Genomic DNA, 26182 nt, shown 5'->3' with positions numbered 1-26182 from the left:
CCATCTGCCATTTCTCTGCCCAACTCTCCAGTCTATCTATATTCTGCTGCATTCTCTGACAGTCCCCTTTACTATCTGCTACTTCACCAATCTTAATGTCATCTGCAAACTAATCAGACCACCTATACATTCCTCCAGATCATTTGTGTATATCATAAACAACATTGGTCCCAGCACGGATCCCTGTGGGACATCACTCGTCACAGTTCTCCATTTTGAGAAATTCCTTTCCACGACTACTCTCTGTTTCCTGTTGCCCAGCCAGTTCTCTATCCATCCGGCTAGTACACCCTGGACCCCATTTGACTTCACTTTCCCATCAAGGCAGAAGTGGGTACTGCAGATGCTGGAGATTAGAATCAAGATTAGAGTGGTGCTGGAAAAGCACAGCAGGTCAGGCAGCATCTGAGGAGCAAGAAGATTGACATTTCAGGCAAAAGCTTTTCCAGCACCACTCTAATTTTCACTTTCTCCATCAGCCTACCATGGGGAACTTTATCAAACCCCTTAGTGAAGTCCATGTACATGACATCTACAGCCCTTCTCTCATCAATCAACGTTGTCACTTCCTCAAAGAATTCTATTAAATTGGTAGGACATGACCTTCCCTGAACAGATCCATGTTGCCTATTACTGATAAACCCATTTTCTTCCAAATGTAAATAGATCCTATCCCTCAGTATCTTCTCCAGCAGCTTCCCTACCACTGATGTCAGGCTCACAGGTCTGTAAATACTGAATTATCCCTGCTACTCCTCTTAAACAAAGGGGACACCAGTCCTCTGGGACCTCACCCATGTTCAAGGATGCTGCAAAGATACCTGTTGAGGCCCCAGCTATTTCCTGTCTTGCTTCCCTCAGTAACCTGGGATAGATCCCTTCCAGACCTGGGGACTTGTCCACCTTAATGCCTGTTAGAATATTCAATATTTCCTCCCTCCTTATGCCGACCTGACCTAGAGTAATCAAAACATTTATCCCTAACCTCAACATCCGTCACGTCCCTCTCCTCGGTGAATACTGATGCAAAGTACTCATTAAGAATCTCATCCATTTTTTCTGACTCCACGCATAACTTTCCTCCTTTGTTTTTGAATGGACCAACCCTTTCTCTAGTGACCCTCTTGCTCCTTATATATAAATAAAAGGCTTTGGGATTTTCCTTTACCCTGTTTGCTAAAGATATTTCATGACCCCTTTTAGCCCTCTTAATTCCTTGTTTCAAAGTGGTCCTACTTAGCTGATATTCTTCCAAAGTTTCATCTGTCTTCAGTCGCCTAGACCTTATAGAACATGGAACAGAACAGGCCCTTTGGCCCACAATGTTGTGCCGAGTTTTAGTCCTAACATAAAGTATAGTAACAACCTACAAACCCCTCAACTCACTGCTATCCATGTGCATGTCCAGCAGTCGGTTAAATATCCCTAATGACTCTGCTTCCACCACCACCGCTGGTAACGCATTCCTCACAACTCTCTGTGTAAAGAAGCTATCTCTGACGCCTCCTTTATACCTTCCTCCTAATATGTTCAAACTATGACTTCTCGTACCAGTCAATCCTTCGCTGGGGAAAATGTGTTTGGCTATTGACTCCATCTGTTCCTCTCTGTATTTTGTACAGCTTGAACAGGTCTCCTCTCTTCCTCCTTCTCTCCAGAGAGAAGAATCTGAGCTTATTCAACCTTTCTTCACAAGGCAAGCCCTCCAGTCCAGGCAGCATCCTGGTAAACCTTCTTTGCACCCTCTCCAAAGCCTCTATATCTTTCCTATAGTAGGGTGACCAGAACTGGACACAATATTCCAAGCGTGGCCTCACCAGGGACTTGTAGAGCTGCAGCAAACCATCGCGGCTCTTAAACACTATCCCCCTGTTAATGAAAGCCTTATGTATGCTTCCTTTATCCACTTAGCTAGTTTCACAATTTCACCTGTCATCCATGGTTCCCTAATCTTGCCATTTCTATCCCTCATTTTCACAGGGACAAGTCTGTCCTGCACTCCTTAAGGCTCGATCATTCACCATGAATCTCCTACCTTGGTTTGACTTTCCAAATTGCAAAACCTCACACTTGACTATATTAAACTGCATTTGCCATTTTTTGGCCCACTTCCCCAGTTGATCAAGATCCTTTTGCAATTTCTGATAACCTTCCTCATTGTCGACGATACCGCCTATTCTAGTATCATCTGCAAACTTACTAATCAAGCCTTGTACATTCTCATCCAAATCATTTATTGTTGATAACAAGTAGTAACACACCCAGCACCGACCCCTGAGACACTCCACTAGTCACAGGCCTCCACTCAGGCAAGCATCCTTCCACTATTACCCTCTGCTTCCTACCATCAAGCCAATTATGTATCCAATTTACCAGTTCCCCCTGGATTCCATGCGATCTAACCTTCCAGATGGTGGAAACGTATCAAAGGCCTTACTGAAATCCACATAGACTGCATCTACTACCCTGCCCTCATAAACCTTCCTGGTCACTTCATCAAAGAATTCTATAATGAATTTGTGAGGCAAGATCTCTCATGACACAGCCATGTTGACTACTCCTAATCAAACCCTGACTTTCCAAATGCACATATATCTTATCTCTCAGATTCTTCCCAACTAATTTGACTACCACAGATGTTAGGGTTACTGGTGTTTCATTCCCAGGTTTTTCTTTGCAGCCCTTCTTGACTAAGGGGACAACATTTGCTACCCTCCAGTCTTCCAGAACCTCGTCTGTGGCTAACGACGATGCAAAATTATCAGTCAGCGTCCCTCACAATTTCCTTTCTAGCCTCCTTCAGTATTCTTGGATATATCTGGTGAGGACCAGGAGATTTACCTTCATACATTCTAATACATCCAACACCACCTCTACTGTGATATCGACTGTCCCCAAGTTCTCAAGTCTTCCTGTCTTTCTCCAAGGTAAACATGGAGGAGAAATATTCATTGAGGTTCCACACATACATGCCCACCATGGTCCTTGAGAGGTCCTATTCTCTCTCTCACTCTCTTTCTCTCTCCATAAAACCATAAGACATAGGAGTGGAAGTAAGGCCATTCGGCCCATCGAGTCCACTCCGCCATTCGATTATGGCTGATGGGCATTTCAACTCCACTTACCAGCATTCTGCCTTTAAGACATTTGGCGTCCCGGCCTCCACTGCACTCTGCGGCAATGAATTCCACAGGCCCACCACTCTCTGGCTGAAGAAATGTCTCTGCATTTCTGTTCTGAATTTATCCTCTCTAATTCTAAGGCTGTGTCCATGGGTCCTAGTCTCCTCACCTAATGGAAACAATTTCCTAGCGTCCACCCTTTCCAAGCCATGTTATTCTTTCATTATTCTTTCTCCTTTAATATACTTAAAGAACCTCTTTGGATTACTCTCATCTTCTCAGCCTAACCTTCTGAGAAGTGTTCCTCCTCTAGAATACAAGTCCGATCATTGATTAGAAAGAAATGGCAGAAGTGTTGACCAGAGATTTGGCATCTGTCTTCACTGTGGAAACTTTAAAAAAAAGAATTCGCAAAGGTACTTGAAAAGAAGTGAAGGAAAAGAGGAACTTAAAAAAAAATTATCAGCACCAAGGAAAAGGTGCTAGGAAAAATATTAGACATAGAAGTCGAAAGGTCCCCAGACTGTGTGTTTAGAATTTTGAAAGAAGTGGTTGTAGGGAACGTAAAGGCTTTGGTTATAATCTTCCAAAATTTCTTAGATTCTGGAATCAGATTAACAAACATACCATCATTATTCAAAAGAGGGAGGAAGACTGAAAAGTGGAAATGCCCACTAGACTGCTATCTGACATTAGAAAGTTGGTGGAATGCACTGCAGAGGGTTATAGAAGGAAAATTAGTAAATGGATCAGGCAGAGTTAAACTGACTCTGGACTGGAATTGGAAATTGGGTTTGACTGATTTCTTTGAGGAAAAACCAGGGAAATTGGATAAAGCAGAACCTGTCGATATGATGTGCTTCGATTTCCAGAAGACATTTGATAGAGTACCACATCAAAGGTTACTCTGTAAAATTAAAGCAAATCGTGTGGCAGTATCATTTTTGGTATGATTATTAAATTGGTAGCTAACAATAAGCCAAGAATATGCGTGGATCTTTCTCAGATTGGCACGGTCTAACAAGTGGAGTGCCGTAGGGATGAGTGCTGAGGTCTCAACTATTTCTGACCTTTTTTGATGACTTTGAAAAGGCCAAATGCAAAATGGCTGCACTTGCCAATGACACCTATGATATCATTGTAGGGTAGACTTAAAACGGTGCAACCCTTGGAACTCTCAACACCAAATTTAAACCTGGTTTATTCTAGTTGTTAACCAGTGTCCACAGGGAGTGGTATTACACTCCTCATTCAAGAAACAGAATAGGAAGGGAATAGAGGGATCTGGATCCGGTAAGTGAAAACAGTGTTAGTATGGTGGGCAAAATGTGTCAGCACAGGCTTGGAGGGACGAAGGGCCTGTCCTTGTGCTGTTTTGCTCTTTGTTCTCCTCCCTAACTTGCCAAAGACAACAAAATGGCTCAGAGAGTGAGTTATCGAGGGTCTGAATGGTACAGGCAGATTGGACGAGTGGCCAAAATTTGGCAGATGGAGAGCAGTATGGGTAAATGTGAACTTGTCCACATGGGCAGGTCGAATAGAAATGCAGCTTTATTACAGAACTGGGTGGTACAGAGGACTCTGGAAGTCCAAGGACATGAATTCACTAAAGAAAAGTAGTATATTTAAAGATGAACTTAAGATGTAGTTCTTTGTGGTAAAGAGATTATAAAGGGTATGGAGAGAAAAACAGGAACAGGGGACTGAGTTAGGCAGTCTTGTTGAATTGTAAAGCAGGCTTGAAGGACCAAATGGCGTATTCCTGCTCCTTTTTTTAAATCTTTCAGAAGGTAAATGGAAACATTTGTTATTATTACTAGACTATTATTCCAGAGACCCAGGTAATGTTCTGCGGACCTGGGTACAAATCCTGCCATAGCAGATGGTAGAATTTGAATTCAATAAGACAGAATCTGGAATTAAGAATCTAATAATGACTATTATTGATTATTGAGAAGTCCCATCTGGTTCACTAATGTCTTTTAGGGAAGGAAACTGATTACCTGGTCTGTCTACATGGGATTTTGGACTCTTAAACTGCTCTCTGGGTAATTAGGGATGGGTAATAAATGTTTGTGCAGCCAGTAACACCCAAAATCTGTGAATGAATGAAAAAAACATTGATTCTGAGGGAAACAAAACAAACTGCAGCTGCTGGAAATCCGAAATAAAAACAGGAATTGCTGGAAAAACACAGCAAACCTGGCAACATCTTTGGAGATAAAACAGAGTTAACGTTTTGGGTCCAGTGACCCTTCTTCAGAACAGTCGGGTGGACACTGGGAGGGTGTTTCCTCTCGTGGGGGACCCCTTTAATAACGGGTCTCCCCCTTTAAGGCAACAAGAATTTTGTTGTCTCTGAAGGTCATTAATCTGTGGAATTTTCAGACCAGACAGGTTATTGTAAGTATTAAAAGATGGATTTTTGATCTTCATATTTTCGGGGGGGTTGCAGATAGAAAGATAGAGCTTTCACCATATTCTGATTAGACATGATCTTACTGAATAGTACAGTAGCTTTGAGGGGCCAGCTGGGTCAAATGCTGTTTCTGTGTCTTGAAGTCAATTTCAGGAGGCCTGATGCTTCTTTTCTGTTGCTTTCTTCCAGTGCCGTTGTGCTGAAGGCCTCACTCTTCCAAGATGAGTTGGTCCTTCCTGACGAGGCTCCTTGAGGAGATCCAGAACCACTCCACGTTTGTTGGCAAAGTCTGGCTGATGGTCCTCATTGTTTTCCGCATTGTTTTGTTGGCAGTTGGTGGTGAACCTATCTACCATGATGAACAAAGCAAGTTCACATGTAACACTCAGCAACCTGGTTGTGAGAATGTTTGCTACAATTCCTTTGCACCCCTTTCCCACGTCCGGTTCTGGGTCTTCCAGATCATTATGATCTCAGTGCCATCCATCATGTACCTTGGCTATGCCATACACCGGATAGCCAGGATGGAGGGTGCCCAACAGCCAAAACCCAAGCGAAAGATGCCCATTGTGCATCGGGGAGCTGCTCGGGATTACGAGGAGGCAGAAGGTGATGATGAGGAAGACCCCATGGTCTGCGAGGAGATTGAGCATGAACCTGAGACTGAGGCTGACAAGAAAGCTCCTGAGAAGAAGCCTCATGATGGCAGGAGGCGTATCAAGGAAGATGGGCTCATGAAGATGTATGTTTTCCAGCTCCTGATGAGAACTCTGTTTGAAATGGGTTTCCTGGCTGGCCAATATTTTCTGTATGGGTTTGAGGTGCTCCCTGGCTTTGTGTGCAGTACGATTCCTTGTCCGTACACCGTTGACTGTTTTGTGTCACGTCCCACAGAGAAAACCATCTTCCTGTTGGTCATGTATGTGGTCAGTGGTCTCTGCTTAGTGCTCAACTTTGCTGAGCTCTTCCACCTTGGCCTTGGCGGCATCAGGGATGGCTTGAGGGGCAGGCGGCTGGCCTCCCGCTCCCCCCGCCCCTCCAAGGGCACCCCCTATGCCCCTCCGGGCTACCACTCTGTGCTTCGCAAGGACAAGACCAAGCTGGGCAACGGGAACGTGCCATACCGGGACAACCTTGGTGGACTGGGGCCGGGGAGCTTTGAAATGTCTGAGGCGGTTCACCGACACCTAAAGCTCGCTCAGGAACAACTGAACATGGCGTACCGGGCATCAGGAGAGCTCCCTCACCAACCGAGGAGTGGCAGCCCTGAGTCAAACGGCACAGCTGTCGAGCAGAACCGACTGAACTTTGCTCAGGAGAGGGAGGGTGCCTGTGCTGACAAAGCAGGTAAACTAGATCGTCAATTACTGATTATTTATTGAGGACAACTATGTTCAGATTTTGAACCATGAAGCTGAGGTTCAAATCCCATCAAGGTCTTTGACACAAAATCTAGGCTGATAACTCGATATAGTGCTGGGGAGTGCTGCTCAGGCACTGTCTCTTGGGTAAGATATTAGTTGGTGCTGTTAGTTCTCTGAGGTAATCATAACAGATCTGGTGGCTCCATCTTAAAGAAGAGATGGGGTGTTGTCTTCACAGTCGAGGGCCTGATAGTCATCCCGCTAATGGCATCGCTGGAAGTGTATTACCTGGCAATATATGTTGTTCCAAGCTCACGTGGTCTTACTCTATTTAAATTAGATTTCCTATATGAAAACATTTTAAAGGTGCATCATTGGCTGTAAATTGTTTTGGGATGCCGTGTGTGTGTGTGTGTGTGTGTCGTGTGGGAATTTGAGGCAGCCGTAGGCCATTTGGTTTTCCATTGCCTGTTCCACCATTTGCTGTGGTCAAATCTGATCTGATTGTGATCAGATAGAGTCATAGAGATGGACAGCATGGAAACAGACCCTTCAGTCCAACTCATCCATGCCAACCAGATATCTCAATCCAATCTCGTCCCACCTGCCAGCACCTAGCCCATATCCCTCCAATCCCTTCCTATTCATATACCCATCCAAAAGCCTTTTAAATGTTGCAATCTTACTGGCCTCCATCACTTCCTCTGGCAGCTCATTCCATACACGTGCATCCTATGTGTGAAAAAGTTGTCCTTTAGATCTCTTTTATATCTTTCTCCTCCACCCTAAATCTCTGCCCTCTAGGTCTGGATTCCCCCATCCCCGAGAAGATACCTTGTCTATTTCCCCTATCAATGCCCCTCATGATTTTATAAACCTCTAGAAGGTCACCCTACCTCTGACACTCCAGGGAAAATAGCCCCAACCTGTTCAGTCTCTCCCTGTAGCTCAAATCCTTCAACCCTGGCAACATCCTTGTAAATCTTTCTGAACCCTTGCAAGTTTCACAACATCTTTCTGATAGGAAGGAGACCAGAATTGCACGCAATATTCCAACTGTGGTCTAACCAATGTCCTGTACGGCCGCAACATGACCTCTCAACTCCTGTACTCAGTACTCAATACAGGGTGGCACAGTGGCTCAATGGTTAGCACTGCTGCCTCACAGCACCAGGGTCCTGGGTTCAATTCCCACCTTAGGCAACTGTCTGTGTGGAGTTTGCCCATTCTCCATGTGTCTGCGTGGGTTTCCTCTCACAGTCCAAAGACCTACAGGTTAGGTGAATTGCCCATAGTGTTAGGTGCATCATTCAGAGGGAAATGGGTCTGGGTGGGTTGCTGTTCGGAGGGTCATTGTGGACTGGTTTGGTCAAAGGGCCTATTTCCACACTATAGGGAATATATATATATGCCACCTTCACTATCCTATCTACCTGTGACTATGAACCTGCACTCCGAGGTCACTTTGTTCAGCAACACTCCCTAGGACCTTACCATTAATTGTATAAATCCTGCTGAGATTTGTTTTCCCAAAATGCAGCACCTCGCATTTACCGACATTAAACTCCATCTGCCACTTCTCAGCCCATTGGCCCATCTGGTCAAGATCCTGTTGTATTCTGAGGTAACCCACTTTGCTGTCCACTACAACTCCAATTTTCCTTTTGACTTGTCCTGCCCTCACTAACCCTTCACTCCCTTGTTAATCGGGAACTTTCAATGACTCTGCCTCAATGACCCTGGAGGGCGTTTGCCCGAAATGTCGATTATCCTGTTCCTCGGATGCTGCCTCATCTGTGGAATTAATCTCGTGATTCTTTTGTGAACTGCCTGCAATGTAATTGCAAAAATCTGAAAGAACTGTGGATGCTGGAAATCAGAAACACAAACAGAAATTGCTCAAAAGACTCGAGCAGCATCTGTGGAGATAAAGCAGAGAAAACATTTCGGGTTCAGTGACTTGCGGCCCAAAATGTTAACTCTGTTTTCTCTCCACAAATGCGGCCAGACCTGCCAAGTTTTTCCAGCGTTTTCTATTTTTGCTTTCAATAATTTTTTTTTCTCTCTGGAGCCATTGAGTTGCAGTGTGTTAGAAAGCAAACTCGTGCAGATAACAATACGACCATAGCCAGACACTACAGCACTGTCTCAAGGATTGCATTGCGAGTGGCCATCCATATTATAGGCTCAGGGAAACTCGAGCACTTCCTTCAGAGTCAGAAGATTGTGTAAGACAGCTGCTCTTTGATAGCCCTAGCAAACATGAGCAGTGAAAATAGATTAAATACTGCCTCCTGGTGTTTGCTGAGTGTCAGTGCGGTCCTCTCACTTGTCAGACCTGAATTTCAGTTCAGTGTGAATTGTCAATCACCTACTAACTGACTGTGTCGCCCCTTTTACTTCAATGAGTTGGTGGGCTTCTTCTCTAATTATGGATGATGTATTTCGATCAGGTCTCCATTGAAAGAAACAACACAGAACAGCAGAGCTCAGGAACAGGTCCTTCAGCTCATCATTATGCCATTCTTAAAGTCTACCTGCACATATTCCATATTCCTCTATTCACTGCCTGTTCATTCAGCTGTCCAAATGCCTCCTAAACTTTTCTAACGTTTCTGCTTTGCCACCTCCCTTTACCACCCTCTGTGCTTTTAAAAAAAAACTCTCCTCACATGCAAACTTTACCCCCCTCACATTAAATCTATGCATCATAGGTTTTGACACGTTCACTCCAGGAAAAAGATTCTGACTATCCACCCTATCCACTCCTCTCATCATGTTATAGACTTCTATTAGGTCGCCCCCCCCCCTCAGCCTCTGATGCTCTAGTGAAACAATCCAAGTTTGTCCAACCTCTCCTTAAAAGTAATACATTCCAATTCAGGCAAAAGCCAGTAAACCTCTTCTGCACTGTCTCCAAGGTCTCCCCATCCTTCCCAAGGTGTGGTGACCAGAACTGCACATATTACTCCAAATGTGGTCAAACTAAAGTCTTATATAGCTGCAACATGACTTGCCAAGAGAAGGTTTGAGTGATGATCTGGTAGCTGGATTCCAGAATCTAATCAGAATGGATCCTGCAGACCTGGGACCCAGGGTCTTTCCCCTGGTCCAGAACAATAAAAGTAAAGTCACCAGAACATAGGGCTGCACTGTTATTGGAGAGAGAGAGAGAGAGAGATAGAGAAAGAGAGAGAGACAGAAAGATAACTGGTGATGGCTTAACTCGAGGGTTGCCATGCCTCAGATATGGGTGAAAGGTCTTCATGGTGATCTCAGCCAGTGCAGGAATTGAATCCATATCTTTTGGCATCACTCACCACCTGTCCAGCCAATTGAGCTCAACAACACCTTACAGAATAGCAGAACCCTTGAAATAAAAAGTATCATGCAGCAGATGCTGGAAATTTGAAATAAAAACAGAAAGTTGTGGAGAAGAACAGTGGTGAAAATGTGTTGCTGGTTAAAACGCAGCAGGTCAGGCAGCATCCAAGAAGCTCTCTTCCTCCCTCTACAAGGATTTCAGTGAGTCTCTCTCTCACTGCACCCCCCAGGTCATCTCCTCTGCACAGGAATTTCCTGCTCCTTGGATGCTGCCTGACCTGCTGTGCTTTAACCAGCAACACATTTTCAGCTCTGATCTCCAGCGTCTGCAGACCTCACTTTTTACGAGAAGAACAGTGGGCCTGTTTTCTCCTTTCCGTATATTTACACATGTTATATCTCCATTTCTTTCCTTTACCATCATCAACACTCCCTTCATCTTTCGCTCTGGTCCCCCTCACCATCTGTTCCCCTCCCCCCCCCAATTTTACAACCCTGTAGTGGTTCTGTTCGCCGAGCTGGAAGTTTTAGTTGCAAACGTTTCGTCCCCTGGCTAGGAGACATCATCAGTGCTGTGGAGCCTCCTGCGAAGCGCTTCTTTGATGTTTCTTCCGGTATTTATAGTGGTCTGTCCTTGCCGCTTCCGGGTGTCAGTTTCAGTTTCAGGTCCACCAACCACTACAGCGGACAGCTCGGCGAACAGAACCACAACAAGAAGCACCCGAGCTACAAATCTTCGCACAAACTTTGAATTTTACAACCCTTTCAATTCTGAATAAGGGTCATCCCAGCACTGAAACATTAACTGTGTTTCTGTCTCCCCACAGATAATTTTAGGCCTGGTGAGTTTCTCCAGCACTCTGTTTTTATTTCAGGTTTCCAGCATTTTATTTTGAGATTGTCAAGCACTTTCTGTTTTTATGATTTGACCTGACATTATGTTGATGTTAGTGAGGTGCTGAGGCTGTGTCTAAGGTGCTTTCTCCTCGACTCCACATAACACAGAAGGAGGCCAGTCAGCCTGTTGAGTGGTTCTCTATGTAGGACTCTCCATCCCAGATCATTCCCGGACTCGATTCCTGTAGTAAATGTGGCTCTCTACGTGCTCCTGATTTGAAGAATCTCTGTGCCACAATGGGAAACTGTTCCCATTTCCTAAACTAACCTAGTGGGCAGCACGGTGGCACAGTGGTCAGCACTGCTGCCTCACAGCACCAGAGGCCTGGGTTCAATTCCCACCTCGGGCGACTGTGTGGAGTTTGCAAGTTCTCCCCGTGTCTGCGTGGGTTTCCTCCGGGTGCTCCGGTTTCCTCCCACAGTCCAAAAATGTGCAGATTAGGTGAATTGGCCATGCTAACTTGCCCGTAGTGTTAGGTGAAGGGGTAAATGTAGGGGAATGGGTCTGGGTGGGTAGTGCTTCGGCGGGTCGGTGTGGACTTGTTTAGCTGCAGGAATGTGGATGGTCACAAGGAACTATCACAGTAAATGTTGGGGCACAGAAAAGCCTTCTACTGGATAATAGTGATACATTACTGCCCCAAACTAACATTGAGAGCTTCTAATATTTGTCAGAGAACTGAAATGTTTGCAAGATGCTCCAGAGGGAACCCGAAATAAGGGTAAACTAGCCTGTGCTAATTGATCTATATTGACCCCCATCCATAAATGATATTATTTAACATTTTTTTTCCTTGTTTACCCAATTCTTCCATTCCCCCACCATCTGTTTAACCTCACCCAGTCCTACAACCTCCAGGATCTCTGCTTTCATTGCACTCTTGTGCATCTCCTAATTTATGGGTGATTAGACTGTGTGTGTTGGGCCGGGGGTTTGCATAATTTCTTTACAGCATGTATAAGGACATTCAGAAATGGGAGCAGGAGTAGGCCATCTGGCCGATTGAGACCGCTCTGCCATTCAGTACGGCTGATCTTTTTATGGACTCGGCTCGATTTACCTGCCTGCTCACTATAACCCTTAATTCCTTTACTACTCAAGGATTATGTAGATGGTCATGTAGATGGGGGTGTTAGATTATAGATCAATTAATTGACAGGTGTAACAGACTCCAGGAACTCAATTACTGCTTCCTGTTCATATAAAAACTCAAAGGACTGAATGGCTTCCTGTCCTTGTGTAACAGATCAAGGGACGAGTGGCATCCTTCTGTAATAGGGCCAGACAACTTAATGTACTCTTCTTTGTTCGTATGATTCTTTCTAATCTCACTGATTATTTGGGTAATCCATTTGATCCCTTGCCGACCCACTGGGTAACCACTTCTTCTGTTACTTTTTGCAGGTCTGCGTGGGTGATGCTGATGGGATGGGCTCTTCGACCTTGAGATTCAGAGAGAGTCGATGCTTGAAGCAACAAAGGGACCTCGACTGGAAAGACTCACATTTCATTCTCACTCTTTCGGCTTTAACATCACCAACTTGCAAAAGCAAAACTACTGGAAAGAGCCGGATTGGGAGGGGACACTGGATTTGGGGTTGGGTGGGAGGGCAGGGCAAGAGGGGTTAGGGTGAAGTTTAGACAAACTTGACAGGTGTTGTGAATTTTAAAACTAGCCAATTGGCTTATATACCTGGGTGCTGTTTTGTTTGGTATTCCAGAACATTCCAAATCCAACCTAATAGAGTCCAGTAATTGTTGGACTGACTGTAGGGTCTAAGACATATCTTGAAGCATTTGAGGCACTGAGAGCCAGGTTTCATATTCGAAAGGAAGACCCCTCATCTAGAGATTGGAGAAGGGAGCTGAGGGGGTGACCCTTTCCTTAAGTAACACAATCAGGTACAATCCAACAGAACTGGCTCAGTCAGATAGCACATATAGTTTTTTTTTCATTTTCATTATTAAATTCATCATTAATTATGTTTCTCTGGTCTTCAGTTAGTTTAATTCTTCATGAAATTGTCACTTTTTTTGTTGTTGGGTTTAGGTAATTTTTGTTTTGAAAATGAATCTGTGTAGTGATAGGACAATTATTTTGTTTACAGTCTCAGAACATTCCAGAATCATGTAACTTTGAGTGAGAGCAACCATGAACTGAGTTACTTTTGTTGATGATTTTATTTCTTCTTTTTTGGTACTTTTGATAAAATGTTTTGCTTCGTTTGAGACTATTTCACTGGTTTGGGCCTATTGGACATTCCTCAGCCTTGAATTATCTCCAGGTTGCCTAGTTACCAGGTGGTTCCACTAATTTCTTGGGGAATGTGTGTGAGCTTTTACTTTCTTCCCCCTCGCAACTTAATTCTTCCTGAGGCTATTATTCTTCCTTTTTTTTTCTAAACACAAATCTTTAGCCACTGAGTAGCTCTGGAATTCTAGGGGAACATTCAGTCTTACAAACCTATTCTACCATTTATCTAGATGGCTGTATCTTAAATCCACTTTGGTTCCCTTTCACAGCAGAAATCAAACAATTTTCCCACTGAAGCATGTGAAATTGGAGCAGGTGAAGGCCATGTGATCTTTTGAGCCTGTTTTTTCTTATTCATTGGATGTGAATGGTGCTGGTCAGCATTTATTGTCCCAGAGGGTAGTTAAGAGTCAACCAAATTACTGTAGGTCTGGAGTCACATGTAGGCTGGACAAGATATTCCCTAAAGGGCATCAGTGAACCAGTTGGGTTTTTCATGAATATCAACAACATTTCATGGTCATCATTAGAGCTCAATTCCACATTTTTATTGAATTCCAATTCCACCATCCATCATGGCAAGATTAAATCCAGTCCCCAGAACATTGCCTGGGTCTTTGGAAAATATGCGTCTAGTGAAAATACCACCTGAAATGCCATTCACTGTGATTATTGCTGAACTGATTTTTGGCTGTAATTCCACATTCCTGCTGAACCCTAATAGCCTTTGGTTCCCTTGATACTCAGGAATTTTCTATCTCAGCCTTAAAGATGTTCAATAATTTCATCAACACAAAATCTCAAGAAGAGAGTTCCACAGACTCAGGACCCTCTGGGAGAAAAGAAAATGTTGTGATTTCTGATTGAGTTGTTAATCCCTTATTTTTAAATTGTTCGTTCGTTCTGTCCTGTGTCTCATTGGAAGGAAAACATTCCTCAGAATGTTTTATGTCTAAATCAGACCAACCTCTCACTCTTATAAACTCCAGTGGATAAAGGCCCAACCTGTTCAACCTTTACTCAGAAGATCAGCCTCATGTCCCAGAAATGCATTCATAATATAATGTGTCCTTTCTTAAATAAAGAGACCTATTATACAATACTCAAATATTGTATATGTGTACTCACCATGGCCTTGTGCAGCTATGGTAAAACTTTCTATGTTTACTGTAACAGGATTGGAATATAACTGCTAGCATTCCATTATCTTCCTGATCACCTGCTATGCCGTGTACTAATTATTTGTGATTCAGGGTACAAGGAAACCGGAGTCCCTGTGCACCTCAGGGTTCTGCAGTCCCTTTCCATTCACACAATCTGCTGCTTTCCAATACTTCATGCCAAAGTGGACCAGTTTATATTCTGCCACATTATACTCTGATCTGCCATTCTTTTCCGATTCACTTAACTTTCTTTTATCTTTTTGTAGACTCTTCCTGTCCTCTTCACAACTTGCGTTCTAACCTACTTTTATGCCATTAGCAAATTTAACAGTCATACATTCATCCCCTCCATGTTCCACAAGATGTTTGACAAGATCTCAGGCACATCCTGATCGCAGTGGAATTCTAGCTGGGAGTCAGGTTTCAGCTGATGCTGTGAGGGAGTGAGCAGTGTTGTGTCCCTCTCCGTGTTTTGAGCTCACCTTTTCCCACAGACGTTCTCTCTTGTGCAGAATGGCTGCAAGGACTGGAGTGTCAGAATCTGGCTGAATTGGAAGTTTTGTCTTCTCAAGACCCAGCAGCAGCCACACTGTGACTGCCTCCTCTCCTGAGTCTGGTTTAAATCCTCACCATATTGTGGTCCTGCTCCAGTAAACGCCTCATTTTACTTTGTCCCTCGTTCTGGGATTCTTCTGAAGAGGGGCAGAGATAGAAGCATACAAATGACATGCAGGACTAGACCATTTGGCACTTGAAGCCTATTCTGCCATTCAATATGATCATGGCTGACCATTCAGCTCTATACCCTGTTCCCATTTTCTCCCCATTGTCTTTCATCTCTTTAGCCTGAAGAAATATATATTAACTCTTCTTGAAAATATTCAGTGTTTTGTTAGACAATTCCACAGGCTCACCACCCTTTGAGTGAGAAAAGTTCTCTTCATTTCAGTCCTACCCTGTGTCCTTGATTGTGACCCCTGGTTCTGGACCCCACAGTTATGGGGAACATCCTCCTTGTGTTCACCCTGTTTTATCCGGTTAGAATTTTTAATGAGATTCCCCCCTTATTCTTCTAAACCCCAATGACTATCGTCCTAACCAATCCAAACTGTATTCATGCATCAGTCCTATCATCCTAGGAATCCGTCTGGTAAAATTTTGTTGTAGTCCCTCCATAGATAGAACATCCTTCCTCACATACAGAGACCAAAGCTGCACACGATACTCCACATGTGGTCTAGACTCTCAGAATAGTGTAATGTTTTGCTTCAACACTTTAAACTCCAAATTCTCTGGGAGGAGGAGGCCATTCAACCCCTCCAAGTCTATTATACTTTCAAATTAGATCACGCGAACTGTAATTCAACTCCAAATGAAGGATGCCCAATTATGACTTTAGCTTCAAGTTTCATCATAAGAACTGCAAATTCCCACACTTTGTGTAGATAGTAACCATCATTTAAGGCTGACATAGTTGCAAAATACAGTGTAGAAACCAAGTGTTCGCTAATCAAACTGCCATGCTTCACATAATTGATATGAAGCAAATATCTTGCCAAATAGATGATATGTCTATTGTTGAGATTTTCCACATTCCCAATTTCCATGTTTACTCACAATGTTTTTTCATTGTTTCGTGGCATGTGGATGTCGCTGGCAAAGCCAGCATTTAATGCCTATCCCTAATTGCCCAGAGGGCAGTTAAGAATCAACTACACTGCTGTGGGTCTAGAGTCCCATATAGACCAGACCAGGTAAAGATGGCAGTTTCCTTCCCTAAAAGACATTAGTGAAGCAGCTAGCTTTTTCCTGACAATTGACAATGGTTTTACTGTCGTCATCAAACTCTTAATTCTTAATGACTTCAATTTCTGCCATGGTGGGATTCGATCCCCAGTCCCCAGAACATTTCATTGGTCCCTGGATTAATGGTTCTCAATCTCCAGTAAGAATCCTTCCCCACCTCCCCCCACCCCATTTCTCCAAATTTTCAAACAGTCCTCAAAGAATTTGAAAGCCTTGCACAGTTTTGATTGGGATGTCTGGATGATGTTTTTCCCGGTTTTTGCTTGTGGTGACATTCTGGAGATTAATCTTTAAATTCCTGAAGCTGCCAGGGTTCTTATTGGTGACTCAAAGGACATCTCCCTGTCCTTGCCTGCAACATGCCTCACCTGAAGAATCTGTCAACATTGGGATTGCCAAGACCCGGAGATAATTCCCTGTCTCTGATCAATGGGTTGATAGTGGAACTGCATTTTTTTCTATCTGAGCTCTAAATCACTGCCCAGAACTTTCTTCTGTTTATGAAGCAGGAGAAACTGCTCCAACTAATGGGACGTGGGCAAGGCACACACTGCCAGCTATGGGCAGGCATTGGTTAGTTGATGGGATAGTTCTGGCCCTAGTGCCAATACTTAGCCTAATTAATTTTAATTTTCCCTCTTGCTTTGTAAGGAACACCAAACCAAAGATAATCTTGTGTCTTACTCTTTTTTTTTAATTCTAGATAAATATGTGTAGATGTTTGCTATATTAGTGTTACATTTTATAAGGGTTATTGTAGAGATTAAATGGGATAGGAGATGTTTGAGAGCCTCTCTGATTGTGTTTGATATTTTTGTTCTGCTTTGTGTTGAAGTCCAATACATTTCAAGCCAATTGCTTGAAGTATGGTCTTTCATTTCATGGTGTTCATTATCTGCATCCCCTGTGCCCAATAAAATTTTGGAAGCTGAACTGCTATTGGTGGGAGTTGGAAGCTTGCGAATAGAGGCTCATACTTAGCTGATGATGCACTTGGGGAGGCAATCTCTGATTTGCCATTGATGACTTCATTTTGTTTGTCCCATTTCACTGGTGTCTTTTACTGTTTTTGTACATTTTTTGTAGGGAAATTTTAAAAAGCACTGCCGATGATTTATTGCATTTTCAAACAGATCTCTGTCTCTTGTTGGTTATTTGTGTTTATGACACCACTGCATTTTCTAGCAACAACAAATAAAAACCTGCATTTATTTATTCAGTTATTTTATTCTTCTGTGGGACGTTGATGTCACTGACTGGGCCAGCATTTATTGCCTGTCCCTGGTTGCCTTTGAGGAGGTTCTGGTTCGTGAGGCCATTTCAGGGACATTTCAGGCACTGCTGTAGGTCTGGAGTCACATGTAGGCCAGATCAGCAGGTTTTCTTCCTTAAAGAACATGGCTGATCTGGGGTCTAATTCTATGTACCTACTTAACAACTCATCCAGCATCCACTGCTGTTTGTGCAAGAGACTTCTACACACAAAGTGTGGTAGGTATTTGGAAGTGCTTCTTAACATCTCTCCTGAATAGTTTGGCAATAATTCTCAGACTGTATTTGAGCAGCATGGTGGCTGAGTGGCTAGCACTGCTGCCTCACAGCGTGAGGGACCCAGGTTCGATTCCACCCTTGGATTACTGTGTGTGCAGTTTGCATGTTCTCCCTCTGTGTGCGTGGATTTCTTCCAGGTGCTCTGGCTTCCTCCCACACTCCCAACGATGTACAGGCTTGGTGGATTAGTCATGCAGGGATATGGGGTGGGTCTGGGTGGCATGCTCTTCAGAAGGTTGGTGTGGACTTGATAGGCCAATTAGCCTGATTCTGTGTCCTCTAGTTCTAGAATGTCCACCTAGTGGAAATAATTCAGCTTTGTTTTTCCCTGTTAATACCTTGAAGACTTTGATCAGATAAGCATTTAACTTTCTAAATTCTAGAGAAAAAAGGCAATAGTTTTATCATCTCTCTTAATATCCGAAGTCCAAGTGTTATTCTTGTAGACCTACCTTGTTCTTCCTCTAAGCTAATATATCCTTCCTAAAGTATGGTGCCCAGATCTGCTCACAACACTCCAAGTGGGGTCTAAACAGGGTTTTGTATAACTGCAGCATAATTTCTACATCCTTATACTCAAATCCTCCATGATATAAAGACTAGCATTTCATTAGCTTTCTTAATTATTTTCTGTATCTGGTCATATGTCCCTGTGGCCCCATATAAGACTGTAATTTGCAGGAGTAAAATTAAGCCATTCAACCTATTGAGGAGAAAGTGAGGACTGCAGATGCTGGAGATCAGAGTCGAGAGTGTGGTGCTGGAAAAACACAGCAGGTCAGGCAGGATCTGAGGAGCAGTAGAATCAACATTTTGGGCAAGAGCTCTTCATCAGGAATGAGACTTGTGAGCTGAGGGAGTGGAGGGATAAATGAGAGAGGGGTGGGGGTGGGGCTGGGGAGAAGGGAGCTGAGGGTAGATGGAGGTCGGGGTGATGGTGATAGGTTGGAGAGGAGGGTGGAGTGGATAGGTGAGAAAGAAGATGGACAGGACAGGTCATGAGGGAGGTGCAGAGTTGGAAGGTTGGAACTGGGTGAGGGTGGGGGAAGAGGAAATGAAGAAACTGGTGCAATCCACATTGATCCCATGTGGTTGGAGGGTCCCAAGGCAGAAGATGAGGCGTTCTTCCTCCAAGCATCGGATGGTTAGGGAGTGGCGATGGACGAGGCCCAGGACCTGCATGTCCTTGGCGGAGTGGGAGGGGAAGTTGAAGTGTTACTCCCTAACCACCCGATGCCTGGAGGAAGAACACCTCATCTTCCGCCTCAGGACCCTCCAACCACACAGGATCAATATGAATTTCACCAGTTTCTGCATTTCCCCTCCCTCCACCTTATCCCAGTTCCAAACTTTGAACTCTGCACCTCCCTTATGACCTGTCCTACCTGTCCATCTTTCTTCCCACTTATCCACTCCACCCTCCTCTCTGACCTATCACCATTACCCCTACCTCCATCTACCTATTGCACTCTCAGCTACCTTACCCCCAGCCCCACACCCCCCCCCCCCCCCTCACATTTGTCTCTCCACTGCCTTGGCTCACAGCCTCATTCCTGATGAAGGGCTTATGCCTGAGATGTCGATTTTCCTGCTCCTCGGATGCTGCCTGACCTGTTGTGCTTTTCCTGCACATTCAACCTATTGAGTCTGCTCCAGCATTCAATCGCTGATCTCCTAATCCTCAACTCCACTTTCCTGCCTTTTCTTCACAACCATTGATTTCCTTACTCATTGAAAATTTGTCTGTCTCAGCCTTGAATATGCTTAAATGAGCCAGCCTCAAAAGCCCTCTGTGGAAAAGAATTCCACGGATTTACAACCATCTGAGGGAAGGAATTCCTCCTCCTCTTGATGCTAACTGGGCGACCCCTTACTTTGAGATGATACTCTCTCCTAGGTTCCTAAGGAGAAACAACCTTTCTGCAACTAACTTGTCAAGTTCCCTAAGAATCTTTTATGTTTCAATAAGTCCATCTCTCCTAAATTCCAATGAGTACAGGCCCAACCTGCTTAGCCTTTTCTCGTAGGACCCACCTGGCATTTGAAAGACAGAGATATTGAGCTCCCCCTATTTGCCAACAAAAAGAAGTTTCTGCCTCTTGCCATCCAATAAAAGCTGTTTGGTTACCTACTTCCCCTGTCAGAGACAAAATAGCAGTGGGTGTGGGATGAGGTCCTTAACTGGTAACTTATTGGCTACCTGAGGGGCTTTGGTGGACCCTAGGTGGGTATGCAGTCTGATGACTCCAGCAATTCACCTGTACAATGGGAAAAAGAGGGGGCTGTGAGGGTTAGAGAGAGGGCAGACCCAAGGGGCCTGATGGGCAGGTGGCCAGTGAACAAGGGGTTAGGACTAATGCTGTACTTTTAACAGTCTCCTGAGTTCAAACGCCCCAGGATTGAGCATGGACACTGGTGTCCAAGACTGACCATGATCAATGTGGGGAGAGTCTATGAAAATTAATTAAAAGCTTGCTTCAAAGAGGTGGGGTTTTGGATGTATCTTGCAAGAAATGGGATAGTGAGCTTTCAGGAAGAAAGTCCAGAGGTTTGGGCCTCAGAATCCTCAAGGCCCTGCCGCCAATGGTGAAGTGAAGATTGCGACACGTTCATCCTTAGTCCCAGTACTTGTCATATTCAGTATTTGATATTAGGCGTTGTGAGGTAAACAAATTCCCATGTGATTGGCGAAGAGATATTCCCATTCTTTCCATCAATCCTAACACCTATTACCAAGCTCTCCCTACAGCTAACCAGCAATAAGACCGAAATGAGTCAAAAACTCCTCCAGTTGCACATGGGCAAAGCCTGTGAAATACGAAAACCCTCTGTGAACAGTCTATAGCAACCCCCCTCAACATTGTCCCTCCTGGGACTCCCATCTCAGACATGGCAACTGCTTGTCTAGAAACATATTAATTTTAAAATTAAAAACAGAAACTTGGAGCATGAGTAAGTCATTTAGCCCTTGCTCTACCATTCAAAACGTTCATGGCTGATTCTTCAAATTAATGCATATTCCTGTTTGCTCCCCATGCTTCTTCACATTTTTAATTCTTAAAAATATTTATTGATCCCTTTCTTAAATATATTTAGTGAATTGCCTTCCAAGGTTATCTGTTGTAGTGAATTCCACAGGTTCCATACCCTTTGAATGAAGGAATGTTTCCTCACCTTAGTTCTAATGGTCTACTTTGTACCCTGAGGCTATGTCCCTTAGTTTTAGAGTCACTGCATATAGTCTGTCCAGCCCTATTAGAATTTTATCCATTTCCATCAGATTCTCCTCAGTAGGGAATACAGAATTAGTCAATGATCTCTAGTAAGAGACAATCTAACCATTGTCCTTGATATTCAGTGCCTCTACCATCACTGAATCCCACTATCAACATCTTGGGAGTTACCGTTTAACAGAAACTCAACTGGAGTCGCCTCATAAACACAGTGATGACAGGTCAGAGGCTAGGTATCCTGCTGTGCGAAACTCTGCTGTTGACTCATAGAGTCATAGAGATGTACAGCACAGTAACAGATCCTTCGGTCCAACTTGGCTATGTTGACCAGATACCCCAACCTAATCTAGTCCTACCTGCCAGGACTTAGTCCATATCCCTCCAAACCCTTCCTATTCATATACCCATCCAGATGCCTTTTAAATGTTGTAATTGTACCAGCCTCCACCACTTTCTCTGGCAGCTCATTCCATACACACACCACACCCTACATGAAAAAGTTGCCCTTAGGTTCCTTTTAAATCTTTCCTCTCTCACCCTAAACCTGTGCTGTCTAGGTCTGGGCTCACCCATCTCAGGGAAAATCCCTCGTCTATTTATCCTCTCCATGCCTCGCAGGATTTTATAAACCTTTAAAAGGCTACCCCTCAGTTTTTGACGGGTCAAGGGAAAACAGCCCCAGCCTGTTCAGCCTCTTCCTATAACTCAAATGCTCCAACCCTGGCAACATCCTTGTAAATTTGTTCTGAACCCTTTCAAGTTTCACAACATCCTTCTGATAGGAGGGAGACCAGAATTGCATATACTATTCCAAAAGTGGCCTAATCAGTGTGCCACGTTCCCCACTCCTATACTCTATGCTCTGACCAATCAAGAAAAGAATGCCAAATACCTTTTCAATACACTATCTCACTGTGACTCCACTTTCAAGAAACTATGAACCTGCACTCCAAGATCTCTGTTCAGCAACACTCTCTAGGACCTTACCATTAAGTGTATAAATCCTGCCCTGATTTGCCTTGACTTCTCAAAGTCAATCTACCATAGATTCTGCATTATGTTCTAATACTCTGATGTATGTATGTATGGTAGGATTTGCCTGGACAGCACACAAAACAATACTTTTCACTGTACTTCAGTACAAGTGACAATGATCAAATCAAATCAAATCAAACCATCACCATTCACCAACCTGCACCAGCACTGACAGCCCTGCCACCCACTTTCACCTCACTCAATTCCACCACAACTTGCACAATGATCCCTTAGATAGTCTACTTGTCCCTGGCGAGAAGACCTCAGCAGCCCTGGGCCAACCAGTTACAATTACACCCCAGGTTACCCAACTAAAATTCCAGGGCCAAAATACTGAGCGGACTCCCAGCTTTTGAACTTGGGACTACACTGAGATATAGTGGGATGGAGAGAAAGATGCAAAGCTATTGCGCTGTCTATGAATTTTCACTTTTGAATAATCTGCGCTGTTTTGCCTCTACAGTTGTTTCCTTGAATCTCTCTAGCCTCAAAAGTAACTGTGCCAGCATGATGCCTAACTTCATCTCCACACAGGATGTACTACAGATCAATGTCTATATTGAGAGCCTGGAGCAGCAAGTGGATGCAAGAGGAAAAAAGCATACAAAGGCAATGAGTTTGGTCGGTACCATTTCCCCTCATTGTACAACATCCCTAATCTTTCTCTAACCTTAATGTTACAAAGTGTTGGTAGGAATGAGGTGCTCGATGATGCTTGGAACAGGGGACTGCACAGCAAATGGGATAAAGGCTTTAGGATGGCCAGAGATTAGGGTTCCCACAGGTCTGTGTCCAATACAATACAATACACCCAATGGGTCAATGAGTAATGTTGTTTTCCCTCGATAGGACCTCACATCATTGGTCCTGCAGTCTCTGCCTCACTGACATGTCAGCTCCGAGTATGGTCACAGCCATTTTCTGTCCCTTTGCCTACTATTGATTTCCAGCATAATAGAAGGTGTGTGAATGCTCCTCAATCATTGACTTCCAAACTCTGCTGGAACATATTGGCGAGACCCCAAACATCCGTGTCCCCTTGCTCATAGTTCATCCAATAAGCCCCATTCGCCACATCACCCATCCCAAGCCATCCACATGAGCCTTCAAATGCTGGCCTGGCCTTCCCTCAGCCCCTGGCATATGGTGTGACCATGCCAGGTATGGACATAGGTAAAAACAATGACTGCAGATTCTGGATTAGAGTGGTGCTGGAAAAGCACATCTGCTCCTCGGATGCTGCCTGAACTGCTGTGCTTTTCCAGCACCACTCTAATCCAGGTGTAGACATACACTGTCCCCCCTTTTGAAGTTAGGGTGCCCCTTCCAGCCTCTGCATTACCTTGTTGCCATCCATGCTTTACCGTATTCCACATATCTTACAAATACTGTTGCCTCCTTTTCATTTCTATCCATCTTTCCCAAAGCCTGCAGCTCCCAATAGGCTCCTGAGTCTTCCTCCTATGACAGCAGTCCCCATGACACATCACCCACCTTTTGCCTTTGTTTCTGTGGACCGTCTGATGGACTGAGCATGGCCCATTGCCTTGAGAGCCCCGGAAAATGCACAGACCTGACCGATCGTCCCGATGTCACTGGCCCAAATACTCCTGCATCAGTCTCATCACTACAGAGCCACATGACAGATAGTGACCCACTCCCCTGGACTGCAGAGGCATGGTCCCCTGACTGACGTGACCCCAACCAGGCAGCTGTACAATCACCTGGACTGGTATGGGAGGCCTTGACTGACAGTGCTGGGACCCCCACACTAACAGGTGCCTCCATAGGCTTCAGTGAGGTCTGCTCCCTTGAGACTTTGAGGCAGGGCTGCCTGCTTGCTGTACATGCAGTGTGTTTGTTATGGAGTGAATGTGAGATTAATGAGACAAGCTGCAGCATAGCAAGATGGACACCTGCCAGAGGAAGGACAAGCTGCCTGGTTGTGTGCACACACAAATTGGCACGGTAAGGCTGGGAGGCTGTGAACATGCAGATAGGTGTTCAGTGAGTGTGCACTGAAAGAGTAAGCAAGCAGTCCTGGGATGCAGCCGGGGAGGTAGGTGCCTGCCCCTGCTCCCATAGTGCTCTTGCAGCAGCTTTTCAATACTGATTACTGTGAAGGAGCTCTGTGCTTCCGCAGTGTCCGATGAATGAATTGGAGGGACTGGCAAATTTCTGTTGATGAGGAATGTGTGTGGCAGATGCCAGAACATTGTGTCCTGAGATTCTGGTTGACTCTGAGCAACATTGTGGCTCCTTAAAACCAGCAATAAGCTGAAGTTGCCAGGTACTGTCATGGAGAAAGTGAGGACTGCAGATGCTGGAGATCAGAGGTGAAAATGTGTTGCTGGAAAAGCGCAGCAAGTCATGTTGAGAATTCTCAATGCCCAGCTTATTAGTTTTTTTATTTATTCATTCATGCGATGAGGGCGTTGCTGGCTGTGCCAGCATTTATTGTTCATCCCTAATTGCCCAGAGGGCAGTTAAGAATCAACCACATTGCTGTAGTTTTGGAGTGATGTATAGGCCACACTGGTAAGGATGGCAGTTTAATTGGAGAAGGGTCATTCGTGAACCAGATGGGTTTTGCCAACAATCAACAATTGCTTCACGATCACCATTAGACTCTTAATTCCAGATCTTTGTTGAATTCAAATTCCACCATCTGCCATGACAGGATTTAAAGCTGAAACTTTACCTGACTCTCTGGATTAACAGGCCAGTGATTAACAGGCCACCACCAGGGATATATTTCCCTCCCCTCCCCTATCAGCGTTCCGCAAAGACCACTCCCTTCGTGACTCCCTCGTCAGGTCCACACCCCCCACCAACCCAACCTCCACTCCCGGCACTTTCCCCTGCAACCGCAGGAAATGTAAAACTTGCGCCCACGCCTCCTCCCTCACTTCCCTCCAAGGCCCCAAGGGATCCTTCCATATCCGCCACAAGTTCACCTGTACCTCCACACACATCATCTATTGCATCCGCTGCACCCGATGTGGCCTCCTCTATATTGGGGAGACGGGCCGCTTACTTGCTGAACGCTTCAGAGAACACCTCTGGGACGCCCGGACCAACCAACCCAACCACCCCGTGGCTCAACACTTTAACTCCCCCTCCCACTCCACCGAGGACATGCAGGTCCTTGGACTCCTCCACCGGCAGAACATAACAACACGACGGATGGAGGAGAAGCGCCTCATCTTCCGCCTGGGAACCCTCCAACCACAAGGAATGAACTCAGATTTCTCCAGTTTCCTCATTTCCCCTCCCCCCACCTTGTCTTAGTCGGTTCCCTCAACTCAGCACCGCCCTCCTAACCTGCAATCTTCTTCCTGACCTCTCCGCCCCCACCCCACTCCGGTCTATCACCCTCACCTTTACCTCCTTCCACCTATCACATCTCCATCGCCCCTCCCCCAAGTCCCTCCTCCCTACCTTTTATCTTAGCCTGCCTGGCACCCTCTCCTCATTCCTGATGAAGGGCTTATGCCCGAAACGTCGAATTTCCTGTTCCTTGGATGCTGCCTGACCTGCTGTGTTTTAACCAGCAACACATTTTCAGCAATAATACACACCTTCCCCAATTATCGAGTTTGGTAAGATAGGAGACTGAGTAACATTTCATTTAACAAGTAACAATCCCTTTTAATTGACAACTGGCTGCTTGGCTCAACAAATGCATAAAAGATGCAGTAAAGACATCAACCTCTCGTCTGATTCTGACACAAATCTCACCAATGGCTGATGTCCCTGTGTGATTCTGCCCTATGACTTTTCAACTCTCTGCCTCAGAAGGCAGTGGAGGCAGACTCCTTAAATATTTTTACAGTGCAGTTAGATCGACCCTCATTAGGCAGAGGAATGGATAGTTATTGGAGGAGTAGATGGGAATGTGGAATTTGAAATGAATCGATCAGCTCTGGTCCTATTGAAAAGTGATTTTATGGGCCTCTTGAAGACAAGATATGAAGGAGGCTTCCTCTGTGAGGGGGAGTCCAGAACCTGAG

At 44.7% G+C, this 26182-nt stretch overlaps 1 protein-coding gene across 3 annotated transcripts in view; it reads left to right on the top strand.

Moving 5' to 3' along the window:
* LOC132817709 (gap junction gamma-1 protein-like) overlaps nt 1-17550 on the top strand; it is a 62943-nt gene extending 45393 nt beyond the window's left edge. For all 3 annotated transcript variants that reach the window (XM_060828236.1, XM_060828235.1, XM_060828234.1), the window contains 2 exons: nt 5731-6888; nt 12532-17550. In XM_060828236.1, coding sequence (XP_060684219.1) covers nt 5763-6888; nt 12532-12545 — 1140 coding nt within the window. In that variant the 5' untranslated portion in view covers nt 5731-5762 and the 3' untranslated portion in view covers nt 12546-17550. The remainder of the gene's footprint in view (nt 1-5730; nt 6889-12531) is intronic.
* Nucleotides 17551-26182: the final 8632 nt, after the last annotated feature.

Source organism: Hemiscyllium ocellatum, chromosome 7, assembly GCF_020745735.1.
Source record: "Hemiscyllium ocellatum isolate sHemOce1 chromosome 7, sHemOce1.pat.X.cur, whole genome shotgun sequence".
NCBI lineage: Eukaryota > Metazoa > Chordata > Chondrichthyes > Orectolobiformes > Hemiscylliidae > Hemiscyllium > Hemiscyllium ocellatum.
This window is presented reverse-complemented; position numbering and strand designations above follow the sequence as displayed.